The sequence below is a fragment of the Bacillus rossius genome, chromosome 12 (assembly GCF_032445375.1).
Source record: "Bacillus rossius redtenbacheri isolate Brsri chromosome 12, Brsri_v3, whole genome shotgun sequence".
Lineage (NCBI taxonomy): Eukaryota > Metazoa > Arthropoda > Insecta > Phasmatodea > Bacillidae > Bacillus > Bacillus rossius.
The window spans coordinates 2,974,257-2,999,633 of NC_086339.1; the positions used below are offsets into that span (position 1 = coordinate 2,974,257).

General features: G+C 37.1%; 3 protein-coding genes across 7 annotated transcripts in view; 2 read left to right on the forward strand and 1 right to left on the reverse strand.

Moving 5' to 3' along the window:
• LOC134537381 (uncharacterized) overlaps nucleotides 1-25,377 on the forward strand; it is an 843,397-nt gene that overhangs the window by 353,872 nt on the left and 464,148 nt on the right. The window lies entirely within an intron of this gene.
• LOC134537358 (protein C19orf12 homolog) lies at nucleotides 1,280-10,647 on the forward strand. The gene is made up of 3 exons (XM_063377706.1): nucleotides 1,280-1,483; nucleotides 7,333-7,499; nucleotides 8,041-10,647. The coding sequence occupies exons 2-3, from the start codon at nucleotides 7,340-7,342 to the stop codon at nucleotides 8,301-8,303; spliced, it is 423 nt and encodes a 140-aa protein (XP_063233776.1). The 5' UTR covers nucleotides 1,280-1,483; nucleotides 7,333-7,339; the 3' UTR covers nucleotides 8,304-10,647.
• The window catches only part of LOC134537360 (UTP--glucose-1-phosphate uridylyltransferase), a 54,896-nt gene continuing 42,488 nt past the window's right edge, over nucleotides 12,970-25,377 (reverse strand). For all 5 annotated transcript variants that reach the window (XM_063377709.1, XM_063377711.1, XM_063377710.1 and 2 more), the window contains 9 exons: nucleotides 24,218-24,400; nucleotides 22,974-23,179; nucleotides 22,742-22,817; nucleotides 21,563-21,706; nucleotides 19,822-19,960; nucleotides 18,168-18,305; nucleotides 17,409-17,575; nucleotides 15,468-15,572; nucleotides 12,970-13,825 (listed from right to left, as the gene is read on the reverse strand). In XM_063377709.1, the coding sequence (XP_063233779.1) occupies nucleotides 13,718-13,825; nucleotides 15,468-15,572; nucleotides 17,409-17,575; nucleotides 18,168-18,305; nucleotides 19,822-19,960; nucleotides 21,563-21,706; nucleotides 22,742-22,817; nucleotides 22,974-23,179; nucleotides 24,218-24,400 (1,266 nt within the window). In that variant the 3' untranslated portion in view covers nucleotides 12,970-13,717. The remainder of the gene's footprint in view (nucleotides 13,826-15,467; nucleotides 15,573-17,408; nucleotides 17,576-18,167; nucleotides 18,306-19,821; nucleotides 19,961-21,562; nucleotides 21,707-22,741; nucleotides 22,818-22,973; nucleotides 23,180-24,217; nucleotides 24,401-25,377) is intronic.

Sequence of the window (25,377 nt, forward strand, 5' to 3'; positions counted from 1 at the left end):
ATTTGCTAAACTTTTGGGAGCTACGTCGAATTCAAAAGGTTTGAGGTTTCAGCAAACGATGTGTGGGCTTCGATTGGCTGTGGGCTAATCAGAGGCTTCTTTCCAATTACAAAAAAAAAAATATTTTATTATTGGGTACAGTTCAAATGTTAAATAAACTTACCGTGCCTCATAATGAGAGACAAACAGCTATAAGTTATATAGCAGTTGCAAAACTAATTTTAAAAAAAAACCGCAGACGGGGGGGATTTTTCTTAATGTGTACCATATTTTTGTTTGTTGTGGTCCTTGCAAAGGAAAAGAAACTGAATTATCACAATCGTATAAACTAATACAACCATCTCTACAACCACGCACTTGGTTTTCCCCACGTTCGTCATACGAGATCCTTCAGTTCTACTCTAATTCGCTTACAATTCAATCATGGCTACTTTAAAAGTCATTTATTTAAATTGCACCTTGCAGCCTATCTCCTGCCTGCGATTGTGGCTCAGCAAATCATGATATTAATCACCTATTGTTTCAATGTCCTCTGATAAAAAATCGTGACGCATTATATACATCACTATTTGAAGAAAGAAAATGTCCACCATATAACCGCGAATATTTGTTATGTCAACCGAATATGCACATATATATGTATCAGTATTTGGCCTCTAATGGTGTTAAAGTTTGAAGACAACATGGCGACCCCGTGACGCACGTCGTCTATATTCCAACTAGCCTCTAAACTCCATGCTCTCAACTGTCCAAGTCAAGGTTTTCTCAGTCTAACGATAATTGCTCTGGCCGATCTCCGTAGCGTAGTCGGATGCACACCGGCTTACGGTGCGAGGGGTCCTTGGTTCGAGTCCCGGGTAAGGCATAGTTGTAACATTTACATGCTGATATTTGATAACGAATAATGTCTTCATGCTGATATTTGAAACCGAATGTTTGTACTGGAACAAATTGACCCTTTGGCCGTTGGCGTAGAGCTGTGGGCCACATATGAAAAAAAAAAGATTGCTGAACAACGAAGTTGTGCCAAACCACGCTGCATCATCAGGCCACCGCACTGGCAAAGTTCATCAACCCGTTCGTCAAACGCCCGTACAGCAGACGCAAGGTAAATTGTAAACTAACGTGGGAGAAATCGGCTCACGTACAATAGATTCTCTACAAAATTGGTTCTTCATGACTGTTACTTGAAGATAAAATACTAAAAGTCCAAAATTCCTGGTTTTTATGGCTAAACGGATACACCCCAAGGCCAAAAACGTGAATAAGTGAAGTGAAGTTTTGTTTGTTGAAGTTGGTCAGGGAGAGGTGTTTACCCCAGAAGAGTGTTATGGGGATTTCTAAGTTTGATAGTTTTTTCTCTTAGGTAAATAAGGTTTCGCCGAGCCGAGAGCAAGGTTACATATTGCTGATGTAACAAGAACCAATTAACCAAACATTAAAGGTTATGAGTTATTAATTATTGTAAACTCAAGAATTCAAGGTAATTAATTAGTTTAACTTTTACATGGTTTTTCGTATGCAATAGATTGCATATTTTGTTTTATTTTTTTATTAGTTAAGTTCATTGCGTTCATTAAACCATTTTTGTATTAACAAGTTTTTACAGATATTTTGTTAAGTCATGCATGTTCTGGTAAAATTTCATTGAACAGTGATGAAGATTCTAATTCGGTAAATATTTACTTGGGCGGTATTTCCGAAAAAAAATGTTAAAAATCCGAAAATACTTTTATTTTATGCTCTTCAACTTCCTCTTTTCATAAAAAGCGGCGGAGATTAGAAATTCCAAATACTTTAGGAGATATCGAATTTTTAAATTTCAGCACAAAACCAGCGCATTCCTGTGGCGTGCGTGCACCATTGTTTCTTGTTTACGTACGAGTATCTATTTTTTTATTGGATAATGATGTCACGTGATTGTTCGTGATAGGCCAGAATTCAAATGAACTAATACGTGATTATTTAGTTTAATTATTGTTTAAAACAGTGTTTAATTACCGCCTCCAACTTAGGTGAGTTTTTAACGTTTCTAATTTTAGTCTTATTTGTTATTTTGATATTGTTGCGCAAGTTTATTTTATTTATTTATTTATAGTTACGTTCCGTCGACCATGAATGAGCAATTGCTCAATGGTGTAGAACATGTCAGTATATACAATACCATACAAAATAAAAAATAAATCCATAACATAGTAAGATAAAAGTTATAAACAATATCATGATTAAATACACATATCACAATTAAAGGGGTATAGCATACATGTATTGTACACATAATATTAAGGTGTCCGTACACAAAGATATTTTAAACATAAACACACAAATATACACATAACATAACTATTTTATATATATATATATATATATATATATAAAATAGTTATGTTATGCGTACACAAAGATATTTTAAACATAAACACACAAATATACACATAACATAACTATTATATATATATATATATATATATATATATATATATATATATATATATATATATATATAAAATAGTTATGTTATGTGTATATTTGTGTGTTTATGTTTAAAATATCTTTGTGTACGATATATATATATATATATATATATATATATATATATATCGTACACAAAGATATTTTAAACATAAACACACAAATATACACATAACATAACTATTTTATATATATATATATATATATATATATATAAAATAGTTATGTTATGTGTATATTTGTGTGTTTATGTTTAAAATATCTTTGTGTACGATATATATATATACAGTGTTGTTAAGTAACGAATTACAAGTAATCGGATTACTTGTAACGATTACTTTTCAAGTAATTTATACTTGTAACGAATTACATTTAAAAAATGTAATTCCTACTTGTAATCGGAATACATAACTTTAATTGTAATCGATACATTGAGGTAATCGATACTTTATATTTACTTGCCGTTACTTTTATTCTCGGAACGTTTAATGATAACAATTAAGAACAAGAAGAACATAAATTTTTGTATTAGTAAAGTTTATAATTTTAAGCTTGTAGTGATACGATCGTATGCACAACATCTATGATCAAAAATGACAAAGCACAGAAGTGGCTTGTCAGGTTCTATATATATTTGCCTTCTTGTTCTCATTTTGTTTACTTGTGTTGTGTCCACTACTCTCAAACGCATAGCAATCATGGATGGTATAGGTAACCGAAGTGATACTGCGACAAATTCAAATGCTGAAGAAGTCGTTAATAATGAGCGTCTTTTTAGTGTTGGTAAAGATGTTTTTGCCATCAAAAGAGGGAATCTATCTGATGAGAACTTTATAATGCAATTGTTTTGTAAGGTCAATTCCAAAATTTAGTGTTACTTTTATTACAGGTAGCTACTTGTATGAAGTCTTTTGATGTTATTCAAGCAAGTTTGTCCTCAAATATTATTCATTTAATTAAAGATAATAAATTTAATCATTAGACGAAATCATTTTTTTTAACAAAACATATATGTATGTATATTTATTAATGTAACAGTGTGTAAAATAATTGAATCGTAATTCAGTTTTAAAATGGTAGCGGAAAGTAATTGTAATTGTAATTGTAATTTTACTGATTACTTCTATGTAAAGTAATTTTTACTTGTAATTAGTTACATTGTCACCACAGTAATTGTAATTGAGCCCAATTACTTTTTCCGAGTACTTTTAACAACACTGTATATATATATATATAAAATAGTTATGTTATGTGTATATTTGTGTGTTTATGTTTAAAATATCTTTGTGTACGGACACCTTAATATTATATGTGTATATATATATATATATACACACACACACAATTCAGATGTTAACACACAAGTTATGATTATCAATACAATTTAAAAATTCATCAACAGAATAAAATGTTTTTGAGATGAGATATTCTTTTAATTTATATTTAAAATTTTTACTTTTACTTTTACATAGCTGTTTTAAAGTTAATGGAAGATTATTAAATAACTTCAAAGCAGTATTATATATGCCTTTCTGCTGTAAAGTAGTTCTTGCCCGAGTTATATGCAAGTCATCACATTTTTTAGTTTCGTATGGATGTATTGCTGAATTTGGCTTAAAAATATTCAGATTTTTATTTAAAAACACTAAAACTGAAAAGATATATTGACTTGGCAATGGGAGAATACATAGTTTATTAAAAAGTGGTTTGCATGAATCTCTTTGCTTGCTATTACAAATAATCCTTATGGCTTTTTTTTGTATTATAAAGACTTTAATAGCTTCCGAGCTATTTCCCCATGAAATTATACCATATTGCATTAGTGAGTGAAAATACCCGAAGTACATTAATTTCATAACCTCAACATCAACTTTCCCAACCATACAGCGAAGAGCAAAACATGCAGATGTTAGTTTATTACATAATACCTCTATGTTCTTTTTCCAATTTATTTTTTCATCAATTATTAATCCCAGAAATTTCGCATAATGAGACTGATGTAGATTTTTATTTAAACAAGAAATATTAATATCTTCATACATTTGGTTTCTTGTTATGAAGTTAACAAAATTTGTTTTATCAAAATTTAAAGTTAATTTATTAGACTTAAACCAAGAAATCATTAGTTTGAGTACATTTTCAGATTCCTCAATTAACTGGGTGCGAGACAGGTTTTGTATTATGATACTAGTATCATCTGCAAACAGAATAGCAGAAGCTCTTACATCAAGCATATGTGGTAAGTCATTAACATAAAAAAGAAAGAGCAAGGGACCTATACAACCTGAGCGAGAGACAAACTTTTTATTGGAACAGGTATCCACTAACATTACACTTTGTTGTCTGTAGTATAAATATGAGATTAGAAGTTTTTGAAGCTGACCAACAATACCATAAAAATCCAATTTTTTAATCAATATACTATGATTGACACAGTCAAAGGCTTTTGCTAGGTCACAAAATATACTAACTACATGAAGTTTATTATCTAATGCTGTTTGGATAGTATTTACAAGGTTGAATATAGCTTCATCAATAGATTTTTTCTTCCTAAAGCCAAACTGTGATGATGTTAATATTTGATATTGGTCTAAGTGATCAAGTAATCTCCTATAAATGACTTTTTCAAGGATCTTAGAAAATGTAGTCAATAACGAAATTGGCCTATAGTTTTCGATATTAGTTTTCTCACCTTTCTTATGTAATGGAATAATTACAGCGTATTTCATCCTATCAGGGAAGGTACCTGTAATTAAACAGATATTGCAAATTAAACTGAGAGGCTTAGATAATTGATCAGAACACTGCTTGATTATTTTACTACTAAGCTCATCATAACCATGAGAAGTTTTAGATTTCATGTTTTTTATGATTAAACTTATTTCATGAGGAGTTACAAGGGAAAATTGAATTTTAGGAAATTTTTTGGAAAAAGCATTTTGGACAAACTCTAAAGGGTCGTGAGAGGATTGAAGATTAGTTACTAAGTGATTTGCAACATTTAAAAAATGTTTATTGAAAGCATTAGAAATATCAACTGGGTTTTCAATAGTAGATTCTTTTAATTTTAGGGATATCTTATCATTTTTATTAGGATGTCTCGATACTTCTGTTTTAACAATATCCCATATAGATTTAATCTTGTTAGAAGAATTAGAGATAATTTTATGAAAATATTTACTTTTTGCTGCTAAGATTTTTTTATTAAGAATCTTACTATAATGTTTGTATAGCAGTTTGTCTTTGTCAAGATTAGATACCCTAGCTGTAGTATATAGGTTACGTTTAATTTTACAATCATTTCTTATTTCGTTAGTTATCCATGAATTTACCTTTCGCTGAGACGTGTTTACAGTTACTACACGGCAGCATGTCTCAAAGAATACTAAAACAGTGTTAAGAAAACAAATTGAATGTTGGCATCATTTACTATTTCTAAGAAATCCCATGCAAGTAATAAGTAACAAAAAAATTTACGTGAGTTGTTACTGTACATCCTTTGTTACGGGTTTGTTAGGTAAGGTCAGTTACATTATAAATAATTTAAAACTAAAGAATAATTAAAATTAATTCACATTATTTTTAATATCACCTTAGTTTGAAAGTATTTATAATGTAACTGACCTGACCTAATCGACCATTTTAGTTTACTGTTCACCCTCTGTCCGGGTTTGTTTGGTCAGGTCAGTTACATTATAAATATTTTAAAACTAAACAGCCATTAAAATTAATTCACAAAATAATTTTTAATGTCGGCTTAGTTTGAAAGTATTTATAATGTAACTGACCTGACCTAATCGACCATTTTAGTTTACTGTTCACCCTCTGTCCGGGTTTGTTTGGTCAGGTCAGTTACATTATAAATATTTTAAAACTAAACAGCCATTAAAATTAATTCACAAAATAATTTTTAATGTCGGCTTAGTTTGAAAGTATTAATAATGTAACTGACCAGACCTAATCAACCATTTTATTAATTACGCATTCACGATTCACGTATTCACGAACACACGGCAAAATAACAAAAATTGCGCCGCTCGAATGGTTCCACAGGTCTTGTATTGCAAAATTAAAAAATTCGATATCTCCTAAAGTATTTGGAATTTCTTATCTCCGCCGCTTTTAATGAAAAGAGGAAGTTGAAGAGCATGTGATAAAGGTATTTTCGGGTTTTTAACATTTTTTTTTTGCAAATACCGCTCAACTACATATGATGAATATTAAAAATTCGATATCTCCTAAAGTATTTGGAATTTCTTACCTCCGCCACTTTTAATGAAAAGAGGAAGTTGAAGAGCATAAAATAAAGGTATTTTCGGATTTTTAACATTTTTTTTCGGAAATACCGCCCAAGTAAATATTTACCTCTAATTCTGCTTGCTGCTGTTGGCCCTACGCCTGGTGTCAAGCAGTACTTCCAACTATTTCCTTAGGTCTACCTTCCTCCTGAACTGCCGAACGCATTCGCTCATTGGAACAACTTGACTGTTTGTACAAAAAGCGTTATTTGTCCTTATTCTAAGAACTATCCTGGTTTCGCCCTCCTGCTCTGCCGGGTGGGACTCACTGCATGGGAGGAGGAAGGTAGAAAGTCTGTTGAGATATTTAAAGTGGTCAAGGGGTTTAGGGGTGAGTACAGAGGGAGTGGAGATGAACTAAAGAGTGAAGCAATCGCTCTAGGTGAGTACGGGACAGGAGTGGAACGGGCTAGCGGGGGTCAGAGGTGGGAAGGACTTACAGAAGCAGCTTCAGGAAATGGGAGAATAAAGTAGGGGGAAGAACTCCGTTCCACTGTGTTGCTGTGTGCCCTGCGTGGGAGCGTATCAGCACATGGCAATAGGCGGGTGTTTCCCTGGACAGCGTCGCCATGCCGCTCAACACGAGGGAGCTGCTGAACGCTGCGTCGGTCCTTGCGGAGAGCAGGAACATGAGGGTGACGGTGAAGGAGAGCTTCAAGGGGGGCTGCGTGGCAGGGGCCAGCACCATGGTGGGAGGACTCCTGCTGGGTCCGGCGGGCATGCTCATCGGTGAGTGGCCAGAGAGCTCGTGCGACCCCAGTGCGGGCGTCGAGGACAGGGGGTTGTCGAAACAAATCCAAACAAATATTTGAAAGTGCATTGTTTTCATGTCCTTAACCTCCTTCCTAATCAGTCAGTAAAACAGTTTTAATAGTTAGGTTAGGCACAAAAATTCAATTGTGTTTTATTTGTTTACTGCTGGTATAAAATTATTGTGAACATTACCTCTAATGTATGTATAGTGACGTAAATTTTTTTTTCTGCTTTAAGAGCTTAGGTGAGACTTTTTTTTCCACGAGAGATTGGCCTGATTGTAAAGTCGCTGATCTACTGTTTCACTTGATATCAGCTGCAATTTAATACTGGGGTTCTCAAGAAATCCATAGGGAATATAGAGTGGCCGGAGCTGTTTTCAAAAAGACAGGAATTTGAGTATGTTACGGCCGGGTCCAAGACTCGGTTCTCCATTTCAAGTAAATGATGTTTTGTCGTTTCTTGGTCGTCGTGTCGGCATGATCTCGACGTAGACTGTCGGTGTGGACGCTCACAGGGGGCATCGTGGGGGCATGCTCGGCGGCGGCCATGGGCCGCGGCAAGTTCCGGCCGGTGGCGGACGTGCTGCTCCACGACATGACGGCGTCGCAGCAGGAGCGGCTGGCGCAGTCGCTCAGGAGCGTGCTGGCGGACGTGCGGGTGGAGGACGCGGCCCTGCTGCTGCCCCTGCTCATGAACAACGCAAACCTGCAGACGCTCGTCGTGAGGGAGCTGGTGGGGTTCCTGCAGGGCGAGATGGGGCTGCACATCATGTCCTAGCGCGTCGCTCGCACGTCGGCGGCGGTGAACTACCTCGCCTCCGACACCTGCACGAAGTGGCCACCTTTGTTCGTACGTGCTTGGTCATTCACGCACAAAACTTTATAACGTGCTCTCTATCAACATGAGGCATCATTTAAAAAATAAAATAGAAAATATACATATAATTTGTAAGTATGCACAAGCCCATTTTTCATGTCAATGTAATAACAAGTTGAAAAGGATTTAAAAAAAAAAAAACTAATAACTCCTACCTGCGTAGCTCATAACTCGTTCGGTTAACTCTCATTGAGAATATTAGTACAACCACTCTCTTTAATCCGGCGTTCTTCTGTTCCCAAACTTCTGTGATCCGACACGTATTGAGCTGCTCACGTTTCAATTTTTTTTTTTTTTTTTCGTGTGGACTTGGAGTTTGTCGGCCTTGATCGCCAGGTCACGCCACATTTTCGCTGTTGGTTTTAATTTCTGTTTGTATTTCCTGTTTGAATATCACCACGTCTCTTTGGTGTTCCCGCTTGAACTGTATTGACGTTCCCTAATCTAGCACGCCATGCTCCCGAGTGTGGCTGAGTGGAGCCTTCGCTGTGACTGCTTACTGTAAAATAATACCTTCATGAACATCAAGAATCCAACAAATATTAGTTAATTTAAGAGCAAAGAGATTTTAATTAGGCTGATTTTTTTAACATGAATATTTATTTTATTCAAATTATATTTAATGTGATGTTTGATGCATCTGATGTGATGATTGGGCTGTCTTTAATTTCCTCAACTTATTTGTCAACCACTGCATATCAATCATATCAGCCATATGTAAGTGCCGACAGCTTTAGAATGATGGTGCTACAATTATAGCCAGTTTATTGTGGTTGAGCTTAGCCATGTATCTTTTACTGGGGTTGTAAATAGTGTGTAGTAAAAAATTGTTTTAAGAAATGGTCTGTCTATTATTTCTAACAGGCTTTTTTTATTTTTTAACAGTAATGTGGACTTTCATTTACAGTACCTAGTTGAATTTGGCGAAAATGTGCTAAGAAAGAATAAAACTGATAAGATTTGTGTGTTAAGTTATAATATTTTATGTCTTTTGTTTCTTAAATCTTTTGTTTAACAAGTCTGTGGCAGTATCTAAGTTATAGCTAACAAAATTTTTTTTTCCCCATGTGGTCCCTAAAATGTTTGTTCCCTCTTATCGTGGTCTAAACGTGCACTAGTTGCGACAATGTGAAAACCCAGAAGCAGACTTTGTACGCCTGATGCAGTCAGAGCTGCCGACAGCAGAGACGTTGCCTAGCCGGTGATACGTCTGGTCGAGACGCATCATCCAGAACCCACAGTGAGCTTCAAGGCAGCTAGCATTGGGCATTTACACATGTACCGTAGTTTGTTTTGAATCAGCCGAACACTGTTTGGATACGCTTTTTCTTCTGATTTAATATAATTTCTTGGAGATATGCAATTGCAATTTTTTTTGTACTTTTTGTCATTGCAAATTAAAAAAATAAAAATTAAACATTAACTCACAGACAACAATCCTAAATGTGCTATGTCAAACAGATAAGCCCAACAATGAACCGAAACAGGTATTAATATAGACTGGAAAAATTCGCGAGTTCAATGACCTCCAGGATAGACTCCACGATGCTCTGCCTACTTCAGCAAACGGCACCTGTTCATTGGGTGCTGAATTTTGAGGCGTCTCAAGTGGGTAACTTGTGGTTGGATACTTCTTTGATTGATGGTCTCTAATTGGCCAAGAGTCCTACATATTAACAGCGAACCAATAGCAGAAGCAGCGCAACTGTATAATTATTTAAATTTTAGCATATCATGAAATGAACCCGCAAATTTTTCCTGTGTCTAGGTATTAAGGACAACACCACAGCAGCGTAGATGAACACATTCTAACTTAAACATCAGACAGCACAAGAATTCCATGGAAGGATTTTAGTCCGTATGTTTGCTGCATTTACTGTCATTGTTAAAATTGTCTTGTTGTTAGCCCACTGCGTTTTGTGTCTGTGCTGGTATTGTGTTTTCATAAATGGTTCACTTTTTTTTGTGTAATAGGGTTAGTTGTGTAACAATTTCATTTTTGTTAGTAAAAATTTTGTACGTCATAATGACGGAAAAACTTGTACAAAGTGAGGGGGTTATTTTTGGTTTATATTTATAATATTAAATGCTTGTGAGAACGTTTATTAACGAACTTTAAGGGTTGGCCTACTCTTTGCATAGTGTAGATAGTTAATGTGAAATTATTTGTATAAGCTGTTACCAATATTACTGTTGAGCCAAAGCAGTGTGAACTATTATTTTTAATAAAAGTTTTCACATTTTATTACAATTTTATTTCTTTTAGAGTAGTGTTGGGTAAGAAAGGAGGTTCAGATTCGAATGTCTTTGGTGTCTCCAAGAGACACTTTCTCTCGTTAAAAAAAATAAATTCATGACTTGCAAACAAATAGACCACTTCAAAGCAAGCCTACACTTCGTTGGCACCAAAAAAGGGTTATAAAACCCTGAATAACATGTGTGTTTCAATATACTTGTAGCAGACTTCAAAAGGGATTTCATTTTAAATAACTCCTTACAAGAATGTTAATATTTTGTTAATGAACTTATTTTATCAGTAGAAGTCTACCAAATGAAGAAGTATCTACAACATAGTAGGTATGTATATTGAATGGGGATGAGTCCGAGACATCCTTTCAAGTGACCACCTAGTCATTTAAAATAGTCTTGGGACAAACCATTCAACAAGGAAATATATAGTTTCGAATTTGTTGTAGTCAAATTGCAGCTTCACCAAATAAAGTTGATGTGTGAAACCTTAAATAAATCACAGATGAATTTATGATATATATATATATATATATATCATATATAGATATATATATATATAATATATAGAGAGGGTGAAAAATAGCATTTATTATGGTCATTTATAGCATTTAAATATTTACTTCTAGAATTTTTATAGCATTTATTACCAATATTATAGAATTTTATAAGCGCTTCACCAACCACAGGGACATATTTTTTTCTCAGTGTAGATGCGTGGGGTATGTCCCCAGAACCAGGAATGTACTTGTTGATGTATTCCCTTACAGCTGGATCATCAATTTTTTTAAAAGGGATATTAGCCTTGAGAAACATTTTCACAGTCTCTTCAATAAATTCCTCTTTCTCAATTTTTGCTTTTTTTTTTGTTATGCAGTGTGGTTAATGTTTCCTGTCATCTTGCTCAGAAAATTGCTTGAGTCTGTCAATGTGACCCGATGTTTTAATATGTTTTTCCGACGTATCCTTTTACTCCCAGTTGATGCGAAGGTTGCACGGCTTGCACATCAAAATATTCTTATCGCTAACATAAAAATGATGGCCCTTACCTATATTCCGATGCGCGCTAATGTACGGAAACGGACTTGGTCGGCCCCATATTATCATAAACACGTAAAAACAGTTACTGTATGGTAAAATATGAGCACTTTATATCAAAAATTCCGCAAAAATTACACTTTGTTGGCAAACAGCGTAAAAACCAACGGTAAAAACAAAGCAAAGATTTACTGCACCGTATGTGTACTGTAGCAAATGGCGCTACGGAAATACATTGAGAATCGTCAATATATTGGACGTAGTACCGTTGCCTACGAGATTCAACGACATTACTTGTACGCAGTAACTTCGATAAGTTCATAAAGAGAATATACCGCGGCCATATTTTATTTCTCTCGTATTGTTTGTAAAGTTTTTGACAATGCCGAAAAAAATGTTGGCAGCAATTCTTTGGCAACATGGTGGCGTGGTTTGTTTCTAGAGTAAATATTAGGGTTTGATTACATGTACGTGAAAAATTAACATATAAAATGTCAAATTTTCCATTAAAAATTATTGTAAAATGTATTTTTTATGTTAGTTTGCCCAGCAAAGTGTTTACGAGACGTTTTTAGTGTCCATTCGCAGGAATATGGGATTTTCGCATTTAATCACAAGTAATTAACGAATCACATTAATTCGCGGCTATATTGTTTTTACGATTTTTCACCCTCTCTAATAATATATAATAATCATAAAATGATCAAATATTATGGTTTATGTATTATTTATTTTAGACCACTTAGTCTTAGTAGACAATACAGGCCATGAAAAAATATACACATTTATATAATAAAGACTGTTTTGCACCAAAAAAAACTTTTAATAACTTATAAAAAAGGGCAATTACTTACATAATCCACATTTGTAATGTTTATTGCCTAACACTTGTGCATACATTACGCTGAATTTACGGGCCAAGAATTCCATTGAAAATGGCAGGGCGGTTACGTGCATCTTATCATGCTGTAAGCAATAAAATACACAAAGAGCAGTGGATGAAGACCTTGCTTCCTGTTATCTGCATGCTCTGCTAACCAATATCTGCCGGGAGTGCAGCGTCGGGACGTGACGTGTGGTGTGCTTCGAACCCAAGGAGGTCCGTTACACATGGTTCATCGTGTCCCGTAGACAGCAGCACTCACCAGGGTCACATTTACAGCAAAAACACAAATACTCTGTATTTATTGCCAGTTCTTCCATCTAGTCACCTGTTTCATAAGTTTTCAACTGGGTTTCAGCGAACACACATCTCACGTACTCCAATAAAACTCACAGCAACGTATTTGAAACAATTTAATTGCAGAATCTCACTCACACATTTCAGTAACACTCGGAAATGTAATTTTATTAGGAAATATCTATTTTTTTTATTAAAACTCTATTTGTGCTTTTCTTACACACTATACTTTCTTTAAAAACAAAATCAGTTTCTCAACTAACTTGTCACCTTCAAGTGTGTTTTTTAGTGAACGAGAAGTTGAACCTACAGTTTGATCACATTGAACACAGTTCAAATGAAACCTTTATTTTAAAAATAAACTTCATACTTCATCACAAAGCAGGATACTAAATTTTAATCTTTAAAATGTTTTATTTGTGTATCTCTCACAATTTATGAGTATTTTAATATAAGATAAACACTTATTGCACAGAAAAATGAATAACTTCTTATTAAAATCTACTATGGCACATAAAAAATGCTTCTTTTTTTTTTTCTTTAAAAAATACTGCTATTACGGACTAATAAGTCCAGCCAACATTTGGATATGGTGCATTATGCAACAAAACTTTTACATTATAATCATTACGCCTGCCATAATAAAATACTATTATCCTGTGATATACACCTACTATCTCTGCATTAGCACACAAACCACTCTTTTAAATCATGTTTATAGTTTGCATATGAGCATGACAATTACAGTGACTATTTGCAATAAGAACCGCTGCACAGGAAACAACAATAAAATAACAATAAAATAACAATGCCACAGGAAATTTCCAACAGTGTCTCGAGCGAACCGCGGCTAATGGTCGAGGATCCTCATGTTGCCCGACACGATCTTGTTCTCGAGGTTGGATCCGGATGGGATGTCGATGCGATCCCCGTGGTTGGCAATGATGATCACCGTGCCCTGGACCAAGACGACAAGTCAGTCCCTTGCCGTAGGCGTGGCCAATATCTTTCCCCAAATTTAATCCTTTAAAACTTCCACACTGATCACATTCACACGTAACCTATGCCTAAACACGTGTCATCCATTTCCAGGCAGTAATTTCAAAGAATTCTTCGTAGTGATATTTCTAACTAAGAGTAATATTTCTCTACCCAGCACAAGATTGTACCCACTGTACATCAAGACAGCATTTTTTTTTTTTAACAAACCACACCCTAAAAGATCGAAAACCTTGCAATTCTAGGCATCACGAGTTCCATGTCTATTTCGTGGAAATAAATTAACACTGACGATTAATTTGGCTCCATAAATTTGAAAACTTTGAAATTTCTAAAATTTTCAACCTACTTTTTTCACATTAATGAGACTAATTAAGTTTATAGTACACCAATCTCCCATTTAGCACAACTAATTTGTTTCTAAAAAATTTTGTGTTAAATAGCAAGGCTAATTTATAATTAACTTTATGTGTTTCAAAATGTGTATGGAAATATTCTTTACGTAATATAAATGTGTAGAATAACACTCAATGATAAATATGTTACACCATTTATCTTTATAAGCCTACCATTGAATACTTTGTATGACAAATACGAGACAGCGTAACAGGAGATATTTATCGTCAGTTGACTGATTGACTTGCCCGCCCGGGCGTGACCTTCAACTCACGTCGCGTACCTTTCCACAAACTTTTAAAACCATCCTTTACTGGCAGTGAAACTGGTATTACTGTCCAGATACATATTTACATTTTAATGTTTTTAAAAATTAAAGTGCTTATTCGCGCATTACCGCTTGGTTCACGCCAATCCTGTTAGGCCTGTGATTTTTTTTTCATTGCACCATTCATTTAACAACCCTTTCCGTGTGAATCATCTGTTCATTTCTATTCCGGTATCTGTCAAATATATTACTGCTAGTACAACCAACACCATTAGACTTTTATAAATATTTGATGAAGTCCTTATTTTGAATGTTTTTTTTTTGTGCAAAGATGACATGCTTAAAACTAAAGTGCGACCAACATACGTGTGGCCTTCATGACATTCTGCACGCCGTAATACTTCTAGATTTATCTCAAATTCTTGAACGCAATGCATTATGCTCTCACTTGGAAGCCATGATTCCAACTGCAGGTGCTTGCGCACGTACAGTTACCGGCAGACGTTGCTGTGTGTTGTAATAGTTCACTGCCACTGGCCAGACTGAAGTTCATCGAGGCCCGGTCATTGGCCGGGCGACAACGGTGCGGCGTGGTGGCACACGCGCGGACGTAAAAAACATTCGGTCCTTTACACCCAATAGCCGCAACTGAACTTTGCCACAGCTGATGTTTGTACAACAGTCGACATCGTAGTCAGACCTGCGCGTGCATCTCTTCCCCCTTTGTGTAGCTAAATGTATGCCACGGCACATTTGTTGTTTTTTTAAGTCGAAGTAGACTTCGTGGCGTCATGCCCAAGCTTTTTTTTTTTGCCTGTGACGATTTCGTGCTAACTGAAATTTACAGTCGTGCTATTCAAGACTGGGGCAGTGCAAACTGAAGTGAGGGACTGGTGTACAAACTGTGCCGTGAGCTGTGACAGCACGGTGGGATTACCTTCAGCACCACCCCCCGGCCGAAGGTGACGTCGCCCGACACGGTCAGGTGGTCCAGCTCCAGCAGATCCGGGATGTCCTCGAAGCGAGACAGGAACTCTTTCACCTGCAATCACAAGGTGACAGCTTCCTGCGACACGTCTGGTCGAGACGCATCATCCAGAACCCACAGTGGGCTTCAAGGGCATTTACACATGTACCGTAGTTTGTTTCCAATCAGCCGAACACTGTTTGGAAAGGCTTTTTCAACACAACTACTTACTATATTACGTGTCACGCCTGGACATTTACTGATCACGCAACGTAATAATTCTACATCCGTCGCAAAAAGTTTTAACTCCATTATACAATCTATTTCGAGGCAGAATTTTATTAATTCCTCGGGTTGTCCGCTATGCATACTGGGAATATTACCAAAACTGTCATACACGATCTTACTTTCCAAATCCGCCATCATATTACGCCTTCCTAACTCTATGGTGCCTACTCCAGACTGTGCACCAGCCTCGCTTAAATCTTTTTTCAGGTATTTAGACAACTTGCGTCATAATTCATCCACTGCATCCTCGTCGTGAAGCGGGATTCCGGCCGCATTCAAATTCACCTGCAGGCCGTCCTTACTAAGTTGATACATCCAGCTAACAGCCATGATAGCACACAAGTTAATCACTAGCCTTAACCCCATTTGACTGCTCTTGCTAGCAGAGTGGCGCACGCATGAAGCCCGGTCGACAAAGTTAATGTTACAAAAAAAATCTTATGGCTCTAGTGAAAATGGGGATGTAAAGAAAGTGAATGCGGTGAAGAGTATAAATAAATATTAAGAGTCTCTGAAGATGATTCAGCCAGCGAATGATGTTGCATGGTGTCCACATTCTTGAAAGTCAGTCAGGAAATTTACTTCAAATCCTGGAAGAGTCATGGAAATTCCTCAGTGATAGCAATGGGAGGGGAAAAGTCATACTCCGGGGTGCCACCATCCAGACTTTGAACACATTTCTTTTCTAGACAATTTTTTAGCACACATCATACCCAGTGTAAAGGATGATGCAAGGTTATGTTTGAACTAGTACAGCTATAGGGATAGTGGAGGCTGGATTGTCTATTTCTTTCAGAGAAAAAAAAAAAAAAAAAGTGCACTATTTTTTGAAAAATTTGTCAAGGAAATTTGTAATTTTAGTCAAGGAAAAAGCCAGAGAAAGTCTACAGAATTGTGAGGACATCCTGTATTGCAATCTTGAGAGGCGCGCACAGATCGAGAGTCGTGGAAGATGTGGGAGATGTGGGTAAAGCACAGGCAAAGAGAGGGCTTGACGTCGCCCCGTTCGTGTGGACACTCGAGACACAACCGTGGGCATTACAGTGGAGTACTGACTGTGTCCATGAAGCGAGTCCACGTGAGCAGGGAGCGCTAGTAGGTACAGCCACCCAGAACCCCTGGCCAAGGTGAGGATTTCATAGAAAAAGTCTTGTTTCAGCGAGCGACAAACGAGACAGCTCATCAACAAACTTGTGCTGCGTCTCGTACAGTAATGGAGCCCGAACCCAGGGTCGTAGGGTCAGTCCCGAGCGACACGATCAGTTCTTTGACAACTGGGACATAACTGTACTGGAATGTTACGAAACCACAAGGAAGGGGTTACTTTGGGTTACCCAGCTGGTTCATGACATTATCTAGGGTTGCAACAAAAAAAAAGTTAGGGACTGTTTAGGCACCACCAGTCCCGGTGAAGCAATGAAAAGATGAGCCCAGATATCATGCCTATTTCCTTTACTACCCGGCACTTTATTAGGCCAGCACATTTAAATTTTAGACCACGCACGGCATCTAAAGTGAATATCTACCTACAATTCTGACGTGGAGGATGGAAAAAAAAAAAAAATACCAATCTGAAACCTCTGCACACACACTTATACAAGGAGAAGGGGCCGGGGCGGGTACCTTGGAGAAGTGCTGGTCGCCGAGCTTGACGAGCGGCGTGGTGGGGAACATCCTCTGGGCGCTCATGACGAGGGAGCCACTCTGCATGCTGTACAGGTTGCTCATGACCAGCAGCAGGTCCGAGGTCTTCTTGACCGGCAAGAAGCGGCTCCGCGGCACGTGGATCCCTGCGACAAGAACCGCTGTACCCGGGCCACACCACGCAAACCGCTGTACCCTGGCCACACCACGCAAACCGCTGTACCCGGGCCACACCACGCAAACCGCTGTACCCGGGCCACACCACGCAAACCGCTGTACCCGGGCCACACCACGCAAACCGCTGTACCCGGGCCACACCACGCAAACCGCTGTACCCGGGCCACACCACGCAAACCGCTGTACCCGGGCCACACCACGCCGGCTGGCAGTCATGCCAACCGCTGTTCCCAGGCCACCACACTGGCTAATGGTCACGCCAACCACTGTTAAATGCCACCTCACCCACACGTGGGGAGAATAGGACAAACCAGTTCTAAAAATTAAAAACCAGAGTAGAATAACCGCAAAAATTTACAAGGTGTAAAATTTGCACAAAAATACATTAGTGTTCCACCAATTTCAAAGATGAATAGTTACTCTCTGTTTTCAGTGTGCTTGAGATTAAAAGAAAATCTTTTTATATATATTTTTTTTCCTTTTTGCCTTAACCTGATTATTTGAGCTGCTACTGCTACTACTGCACAGTGGTGACACGTGTCGGGGACACTGTTTAGTTACCTAGGCCGCCTTCGAAGGACTTCATCGCTGCCCCCACGGCCGTCTCCAACTGGATCACGTTCATCCCGTTCGACAGCGACTTGTTGTTCACGATGATCTCCATGTTCAGAGTGTTCTCCCCCAGCACCCGCTCGATCGCTTCAACCAAAAACCAAACACTTGAATCACTCAAGCGGAATGGTCAAAATACGTGATGAACAAATAGTATATTTACAACCATCCACTGGTTGAAATCCAGCCAACCCCGCCTCACTATATTATGTGTACTTATGTACGTGCATTAGAAGTTATACTTCTTTTTGATTGAAGACACTGAACTATTTTTATATTTACAGTAACAAAAATTAATTAAATAAATACTCAGTATTCAATATTAAAATAAACATGTTTATTATTTTAATTATTAAATTTAGTAAAATAATTAGATGAATTTTAATTAATAATGAAATTCAATATATGCTGAATGTTTATTCTAATTAATTACTTTAAATTTATTAGAAAATAATTTAATACTATATAATGAAACATCTACAATAAAAACAAAAAGACTTGAAAAAATACTAATCCTCGGCTTTGTTAATACTTTATAGTTTCTACACGTTAGATAATTATATAATTTTATATATATAACGGATAGTTGTACTATTATAAAGATTTATTTTTTATACCTATGTGAATTCATGGTAATTAATTTCCTAAAAAAAATTAATTTAATATTACTTTAACTAAAAATTGAGTATATACGCCTACCTAGTATGAAATAATCCAATGGTCTGAGCTATGTATTTAATAATATTAAAGCATTACGATAAACAAATTAAGTACATTCATATATATTTGTTCAAAGTAAAAATTTATAATCTAGTAATGTGTAGTATTAAAAAATTTAAAAAAAATTTCCAGTGTCAATTTTTGAACCACATTTCTTTAATTTTTTTAACTGCGTACAATAACCATTGCGCTACGAAAGCCTGAAAGTATATTGTAAGGAAAATACGTATTATAATAATAGTTGTTAATACCAGTATCCTGAGGTTCTTTAAAACTTGAAATTACCCTTTACTATGACTATTTTAGTTTACTAAATTAAATTTATTCCACGGTACTTTCACTATCATAAAGTTTCATTTGGCTCACCAAATAAATACATTAGGCAGTCCCCTAATTTTTATGAACATGACTACATAAGGGTTTATGTTCACATACAACATACACATTGGTCCGCCATCTTCCTGTGAAAATTTCTTTGCATGGTGTGGACGCTTCGTAAAGATTCACTACCATCATTTTTTTCCATAAAGCACCTAAAGTAGTATTATTTCACATTATCTTTGAAAGATTTGTGCAATGGGAGTGCATGACTTGATGTAAGCTTTTGGACATACGCCATTGCTAAGCACTTTTTCTGTAGAAGAAAACTAAAAAATACCCAAAAGACAAAAACAAAAATTAAGCAAAAAATTGCTGTTGCCAACAGGATATAAACAACAGCAATTTTTTGCTTAATTTTTGTTTTTGTCTTTTGGGTATTTTTTTAGTTTTCTTCTATAGAAAAAGTGCTTAGCAATGGTGTATGTCCAAAAGCTTACCTCAAGTATTATTTAAACTAAAAAAACTTTTCAAAGAATATGAAATGCAGCACAATGGCACTCACCGGGCAGGCTGATCCACAGGTTGTTGGTGTTGAAGAACTTGAAGGTCTTCACCGACTTGAAGTCGTCCACGTGCTCCTTGGGCACCTGCGCTATCTCCAGCAGCCGCAGCTTGTCCTCGTACTTGATCAGCGTGCCTCCCTGGGGGCAGGGCAGGGTCGCTCACACTCCCGGGACCGGAGGGGGAAACAGAGGTACCCCGAGAAAACCCCGCTGTTCACGGAAACATCCGTCCTGTTTCCCGCTTGCAATCTCACCGAGAATTGCTTCAGTGGGAGGCAAGAAATCCGACCACTGAACCACAGTGGTGCCCACAAATATTATATTTTCAAACAATCGACAGCATGGCATAAGATAATATTAAAAATTTTTAACAAAAATAAAATTAACATTCCACCGTCTTTCAAAGGCTCCCAACTGGAATAATAATTTGATAAATAATAATTTGAGCTTTAAAATCTACAAAAAAAAAAATTCTCCAAAATGCCATTTTTAAAAATAGCAAAAAAAAAAAATTGAAAGAGACAGATGTAGTTTTTGACTCACGTCACTGCAATGGCATATATTCAAAACTACACCTTCCCTACAGCAAAAACCATTCAAAGTACAAAATATCTTTCTACAAACAGTTTATAAAAATACAATTTCAGCAAACAAAATATTTTAAATGAGTTTTCAGGGACACGTGATTACCGAGAGCTAGACTGCCCTTGAACTTGTCCTTGAAACAGGGCACCAGCCTGTGGCAAGGAGGCTCCACCTCTATTTCACTCCCAGACTAAGAACGCTCCTTCGCCTCTACGACCCCCCCCCCCCCCCCCCCCCAAGAAGGTTAAAATGAAACGCCACACATACACACCCGGTGGTAACTTGTACTTTCTAGTCTTTTGGAAACCAACTAAGTTTTCCTAAAAGCAGCTACAGGATTAAATAACTTGTGAATCTAATTCAGGAAAGTTACAAGACCTTGAATTAAGTTTTTTTATTATTTTTTTAATATTAATTTTTATAAATAACCAGCTGAAGTACCCTACTATGCTACAGCAGTCTACAGACAGAACACTCTCCTTGCCAGTTCATAGCCTTGAGCTCATAGGCGATACCAACGCGTTGCTCTTATCATCCCGCCTCAGCGACACACATTCACTTCGACTAGACGGGCCCCTTAACAAGTATAATAAAGTTTAGTCAAAAAATTAATTCTTAATAAAACTAAAACCAAAAAAAAATAAAACAAATTAAATATAATATAAGCAAAAATAAAAATTATCATACATTAATGGTTGTACAATTAAACCACTCAATTTAACTGAATAATTTTGTTTCAACTAATCTTTTATGTACTAGAGACATTTTCCAGTGCATATACTTATCTGGAATGAATTGAGTGTGACCGGCGATATGTAGTCATCTTGGAGTTGGAATCTGTGCATGCATTCAGCAGTCCAGAGGTGATTCGGCATCGTCAGACGATTTATTGGCTGGTTGGAGTTTTATAATTGCAGAGAACGACCCTGTGGTTCTGCTGGCGTTCGTTATGCAAATGATCAGTTCATAATGTGCTATTTTAGTTGTGTGCAGTCATTCTCTGTGAATCCCGAAGGCCACGCCTGCATCGTTATTACCTCGGAGACTACTCTGCTGTTGCATGGAGTCAGGAGGATGAGGGTAGGATAGAGCAGTCTAAAGACAGCTTGAGTCTGATTGTTACACCATTATCACAATGACACTGCACGGACTCACCTTGACGTCGGCCTTGGTCTTGTCGGTCATCTCCATGACGAACTCCGGCCTCTTGCCCTCGGGGTGGAGCAGCATGTTGAGGATCCGCAGGTCCACCGTGGCGCCCAGGTTGTCGATGTTGGAGATGAAGCAGTACTCGTAGCCCTGCCGGAGTGCCACCGTCCATCACCGCTCCCGAGTCAACACTTCAACACACTTCTAGCTTGGCCCGAAGGAACCTATCGTCGAGATTTGTCACGTCAAATAAGTCAAAACAACTTGCTTTGTTACGCCGCTGTCTTCATTAACTGTCTCACTAAACAACACTTCTACCTGTTCTTTAAACCCCCTTTCACCTCAGGGGCATTCCATGCCAGATCATGGTGTCCACCCCACTATCTCAGATTTGGATGAAATTTGGTACAGGGTATCTTCAGGCAACTATAAGAACCCGTATTTTTCATTTTTGGAATGTTGGCTCTAGTTTGGAATTTAAAGCCCTTCATAGGTTCGATCTGGTGGAATTTTTTTAATCGCCAACCAAAGTCGAGTGACACATCTTGCTTCAACTTACATTTGTAACAACAGTTAGATACTAATGTAGAATGGTGAAATTCACAGTGCTTATTCAGAATTTTATGTGGATTACAAATGTAATTAAATGCCCAAAAGGACGTGCAATTTATGTTATACGTGGAAAAAATGAATCACCAAAACTTGTAAACATCAGTTGAACAATCTTATTATAACTTTTTTCTAGCTTAAATAGTTTTGAAGATAGAGCAATTTAAATAATTCAAAACACACCTTAAATTAAAGATTTTAAAATTTATGAACTTTTCCAACTTAAAATGGGTTGTTAAAAAAAATCTAAAAATTTTGGATTTTTAATAATAACTAATACAACGAACATCAAAAAAATTACCTTATTCACCCCACTGGTTGATTTCACATGGACTTACGCTATAAAGTGTTTGCTAGTTCACTTCAGTTCAAGAGAAAATACTTTTAGTCTATTCATAAATGTTACAAAATTTAATTCAAGAAAAGAATTTGGAAAATGTGACTATACTAAGAAAGAGGTATCTCCCATAAATGTAAAACCTTCCGAGTTCTGTAGTAGGTATGTAGTAAACCTTGCCAGGATCACAATGTCCATGAGTAACCCAAGATGTTAGTACTTATAATTGTAAACATTACCTTCTCGATGAACTTCCTCAACAGCCCAGAGTTGTTGAAACTCTGGTAGAAGTCACCGTGACCGGGAGGGTACCACCTGAAACAAAAGGCCACACGTAGAACCCCAACCGGGGCAGCCAGAAAGAAAGGAGAGAATGACAAGCACGTGGGAAACGTGTGGTCCGAGGTCCACGGTGCAAGCGACCCTCTGGGACGAAGTAGTAGCGAAGATTACACATCCCCCGGTACTCACGCTTCAAGGTTGGCGTCGACGTCGACATCTTTCGGGATGGGCAGCAGGTAGTCGCGGCTGATTCGCGGGTAGCAGCTCTGACTGAAGGTGTAGATCTCAACCTGCAGGCCCTCGTACTTGCGGATGGTTTTCTGCGTGTCTTCGTCCGTGTTGAACGAGTTCATCAACACCAGAGGAACGTTCACCTTGTACGTCTTGTTGAGGTGCTGAAAACAAGACAGGATGAGCCAAACGGAGCAACAGGATACACGATACTGCCCTAACAGGGGTGTGGTTCCCCACACGCTCACTGGGAGCAGGCATCGGACTTGCCCAATGACAGCTTTTCTTGCCTGCGATATTCTCAAATACTAAATACCAGCGACAAGCCAAGGGCACTCACGACAACACACGTTTTCACCATTTTAATTGATAGTGAACAAAGTTAGAAAATGTTATTTTTATACATAAATTGCTTTCTTATTGAAAATTGAAACACAAAATTTTTTATAAAATCAGTAAAGTCCACCCTACAAGATGCCTAGCCTGTGTTCTGCTACATTCCGTTGGGTTTAAGAGTGGGCAGCATGATTTTATAGCAGACAAAAAGAACGAACTCATTACTTCATACACACACTATACATAATATGCTAACAGAAGAACAGCTAATGCCCAGCAGTTGCATATCTGGATGGAAAAAAATAAATGTTGCTGTCAATTTTACCAAATACTAGAAAGAGGCTAAAATTATCAGCTGAATAGATTGACAGTTTTTTTCTATACTTCCTTGCAAAAAAAATATACTTAGTTATCATAGTAACTATTAAAAATATCTGTGCAATTCTAGACTAAACAAAATTTAATTTTTTTTGTGGACTGGTATGAAAATTAGGTAGGATATTAAATATTTACAAGATACAAATATTATTTTTTTTTTGCTTTAGCATGGAATGTTTATGATATTTTTGTAAAACACAGTAAAAAGTTAAAAATTATGCAAAGTCTTTTTATTTTTAATACGTAGTATATTAATTTATTACTATTTTTTGTCTAACTAAAAAAACACAGGTGTGCCTTCTTGATGATTAGAAAGTTATTTCCCGGCATTCAACCTAGTCAAGTCAGCAGCACTTGGGAGGCTCCGAGTAGGCCAGACTCAATGTTTGATAATACAAAACTGGCAGGGGGTTAGTCACAAGAGAATCGCACCGCTGGTAAGATGTCCTGTAGCTGAAACTGAAACAATGCTCCAAGTACGTCGTTACCTCGATCTGCTTCATGGTGAGGTCGAGGAAGGTGAGCCCGGACCGCACGGAGATGACGGACTTGGGCCCGTGGCAGCCCATGGACGTCCCCAGGCCCCCGTTCAGCTTCACCACCACCAGCTTGCCGAGCATGTCGTGGACCTTGTCGGCCGTGGGCTGGGGCAGAGCGCTGTAGTCTTTCACCTGCCACACCCACACCGCCTTCAGCACCTCCACGGCAGACGACCCGAGGAACACCCTGTGTCTCCAAGGCTTAAAGCAGTCGTCGAGAACCAACAGGGCTTCTTGCTTCTACTCGTCAACACCAGAGACCTACATCTGCTAAGCCCCAAGTTTCAGACCAGAACATCACCAGGTCTGAATGCCAAACCCATACAACAGTCTGAATGCCAAGCCCATACAACAGTCTGAAAGCCAAGCCCACACAACAGTCTTAACGCCAAGCCCGTACAACAGTCAGAAAAAACTCGCTTTTAAGACTAGTTTGAAGGTCCAACATTACTGCCTCTGCCTTGTAGTGTCTGCTCATCTTAACAGTTCAAATAATGAGTCAAAAAACTTTTTGTTGGTAAAATTAATGCAAATAAAAATGGTAGATTAATCTTATATCTGGAAACGAGCAAATCTTGTGTGTGTGTGTATGTGTGTGTGTGTGTGTATGTATATATATACACACATATATAATCTGAATCTCCGAAACAGCTAAAACGATTTTAATGAAATTTAGTATGCAGGGGGTTTCGGGGGCGATAAATCGATATAGCTAGGATTCATTTTTAGAAAATGTATTTTTATCAGTGTTTTCAAAAATTAACTTTAACAAAAATTACTCTTTCTGACATCTATTGGCGAGTAATAATACCATTTTTTTTTAAATTGGTAGCAACTAACTGCTTTAACGACACAACAACACTAAAGCTACTCCAGTAGATGGCGTTGTTAGGCAACACTAAGCCATTGAGTGTTTTTGGTTTGAGGTTAGATCAAGAAAATCAATTCTTTACTTATATTATTTGTGTCTTTTTTAACTCATATCTTCACTTAAAAATGCTTAAACGATCTTTGGAAAAAAACCTCTTATTATTATGTCGGTAAGATCGAAAAATATTATTCATATTTCATCACTTCATCAGTATGTAATTCGTATTTAAATATAATTT

Bases quoted from the DNA above. Each gene is read 5' to 3' on its own strand.
- LOC134537358 (XM_063377706.1), top strand. From the start codon at position 7,340: ATGCCGCTCAACACGAGGGAGCTGCTGAACGCTGCGTCGGTCCTTGCG. The intron at 7,500-8,040 runs GTGAGTGGCCAG...GGACGCTCACAG, and splicing joins TCCGGCGGGCATGCTCATCG to GGGGCATCGTGGGGGCATGC.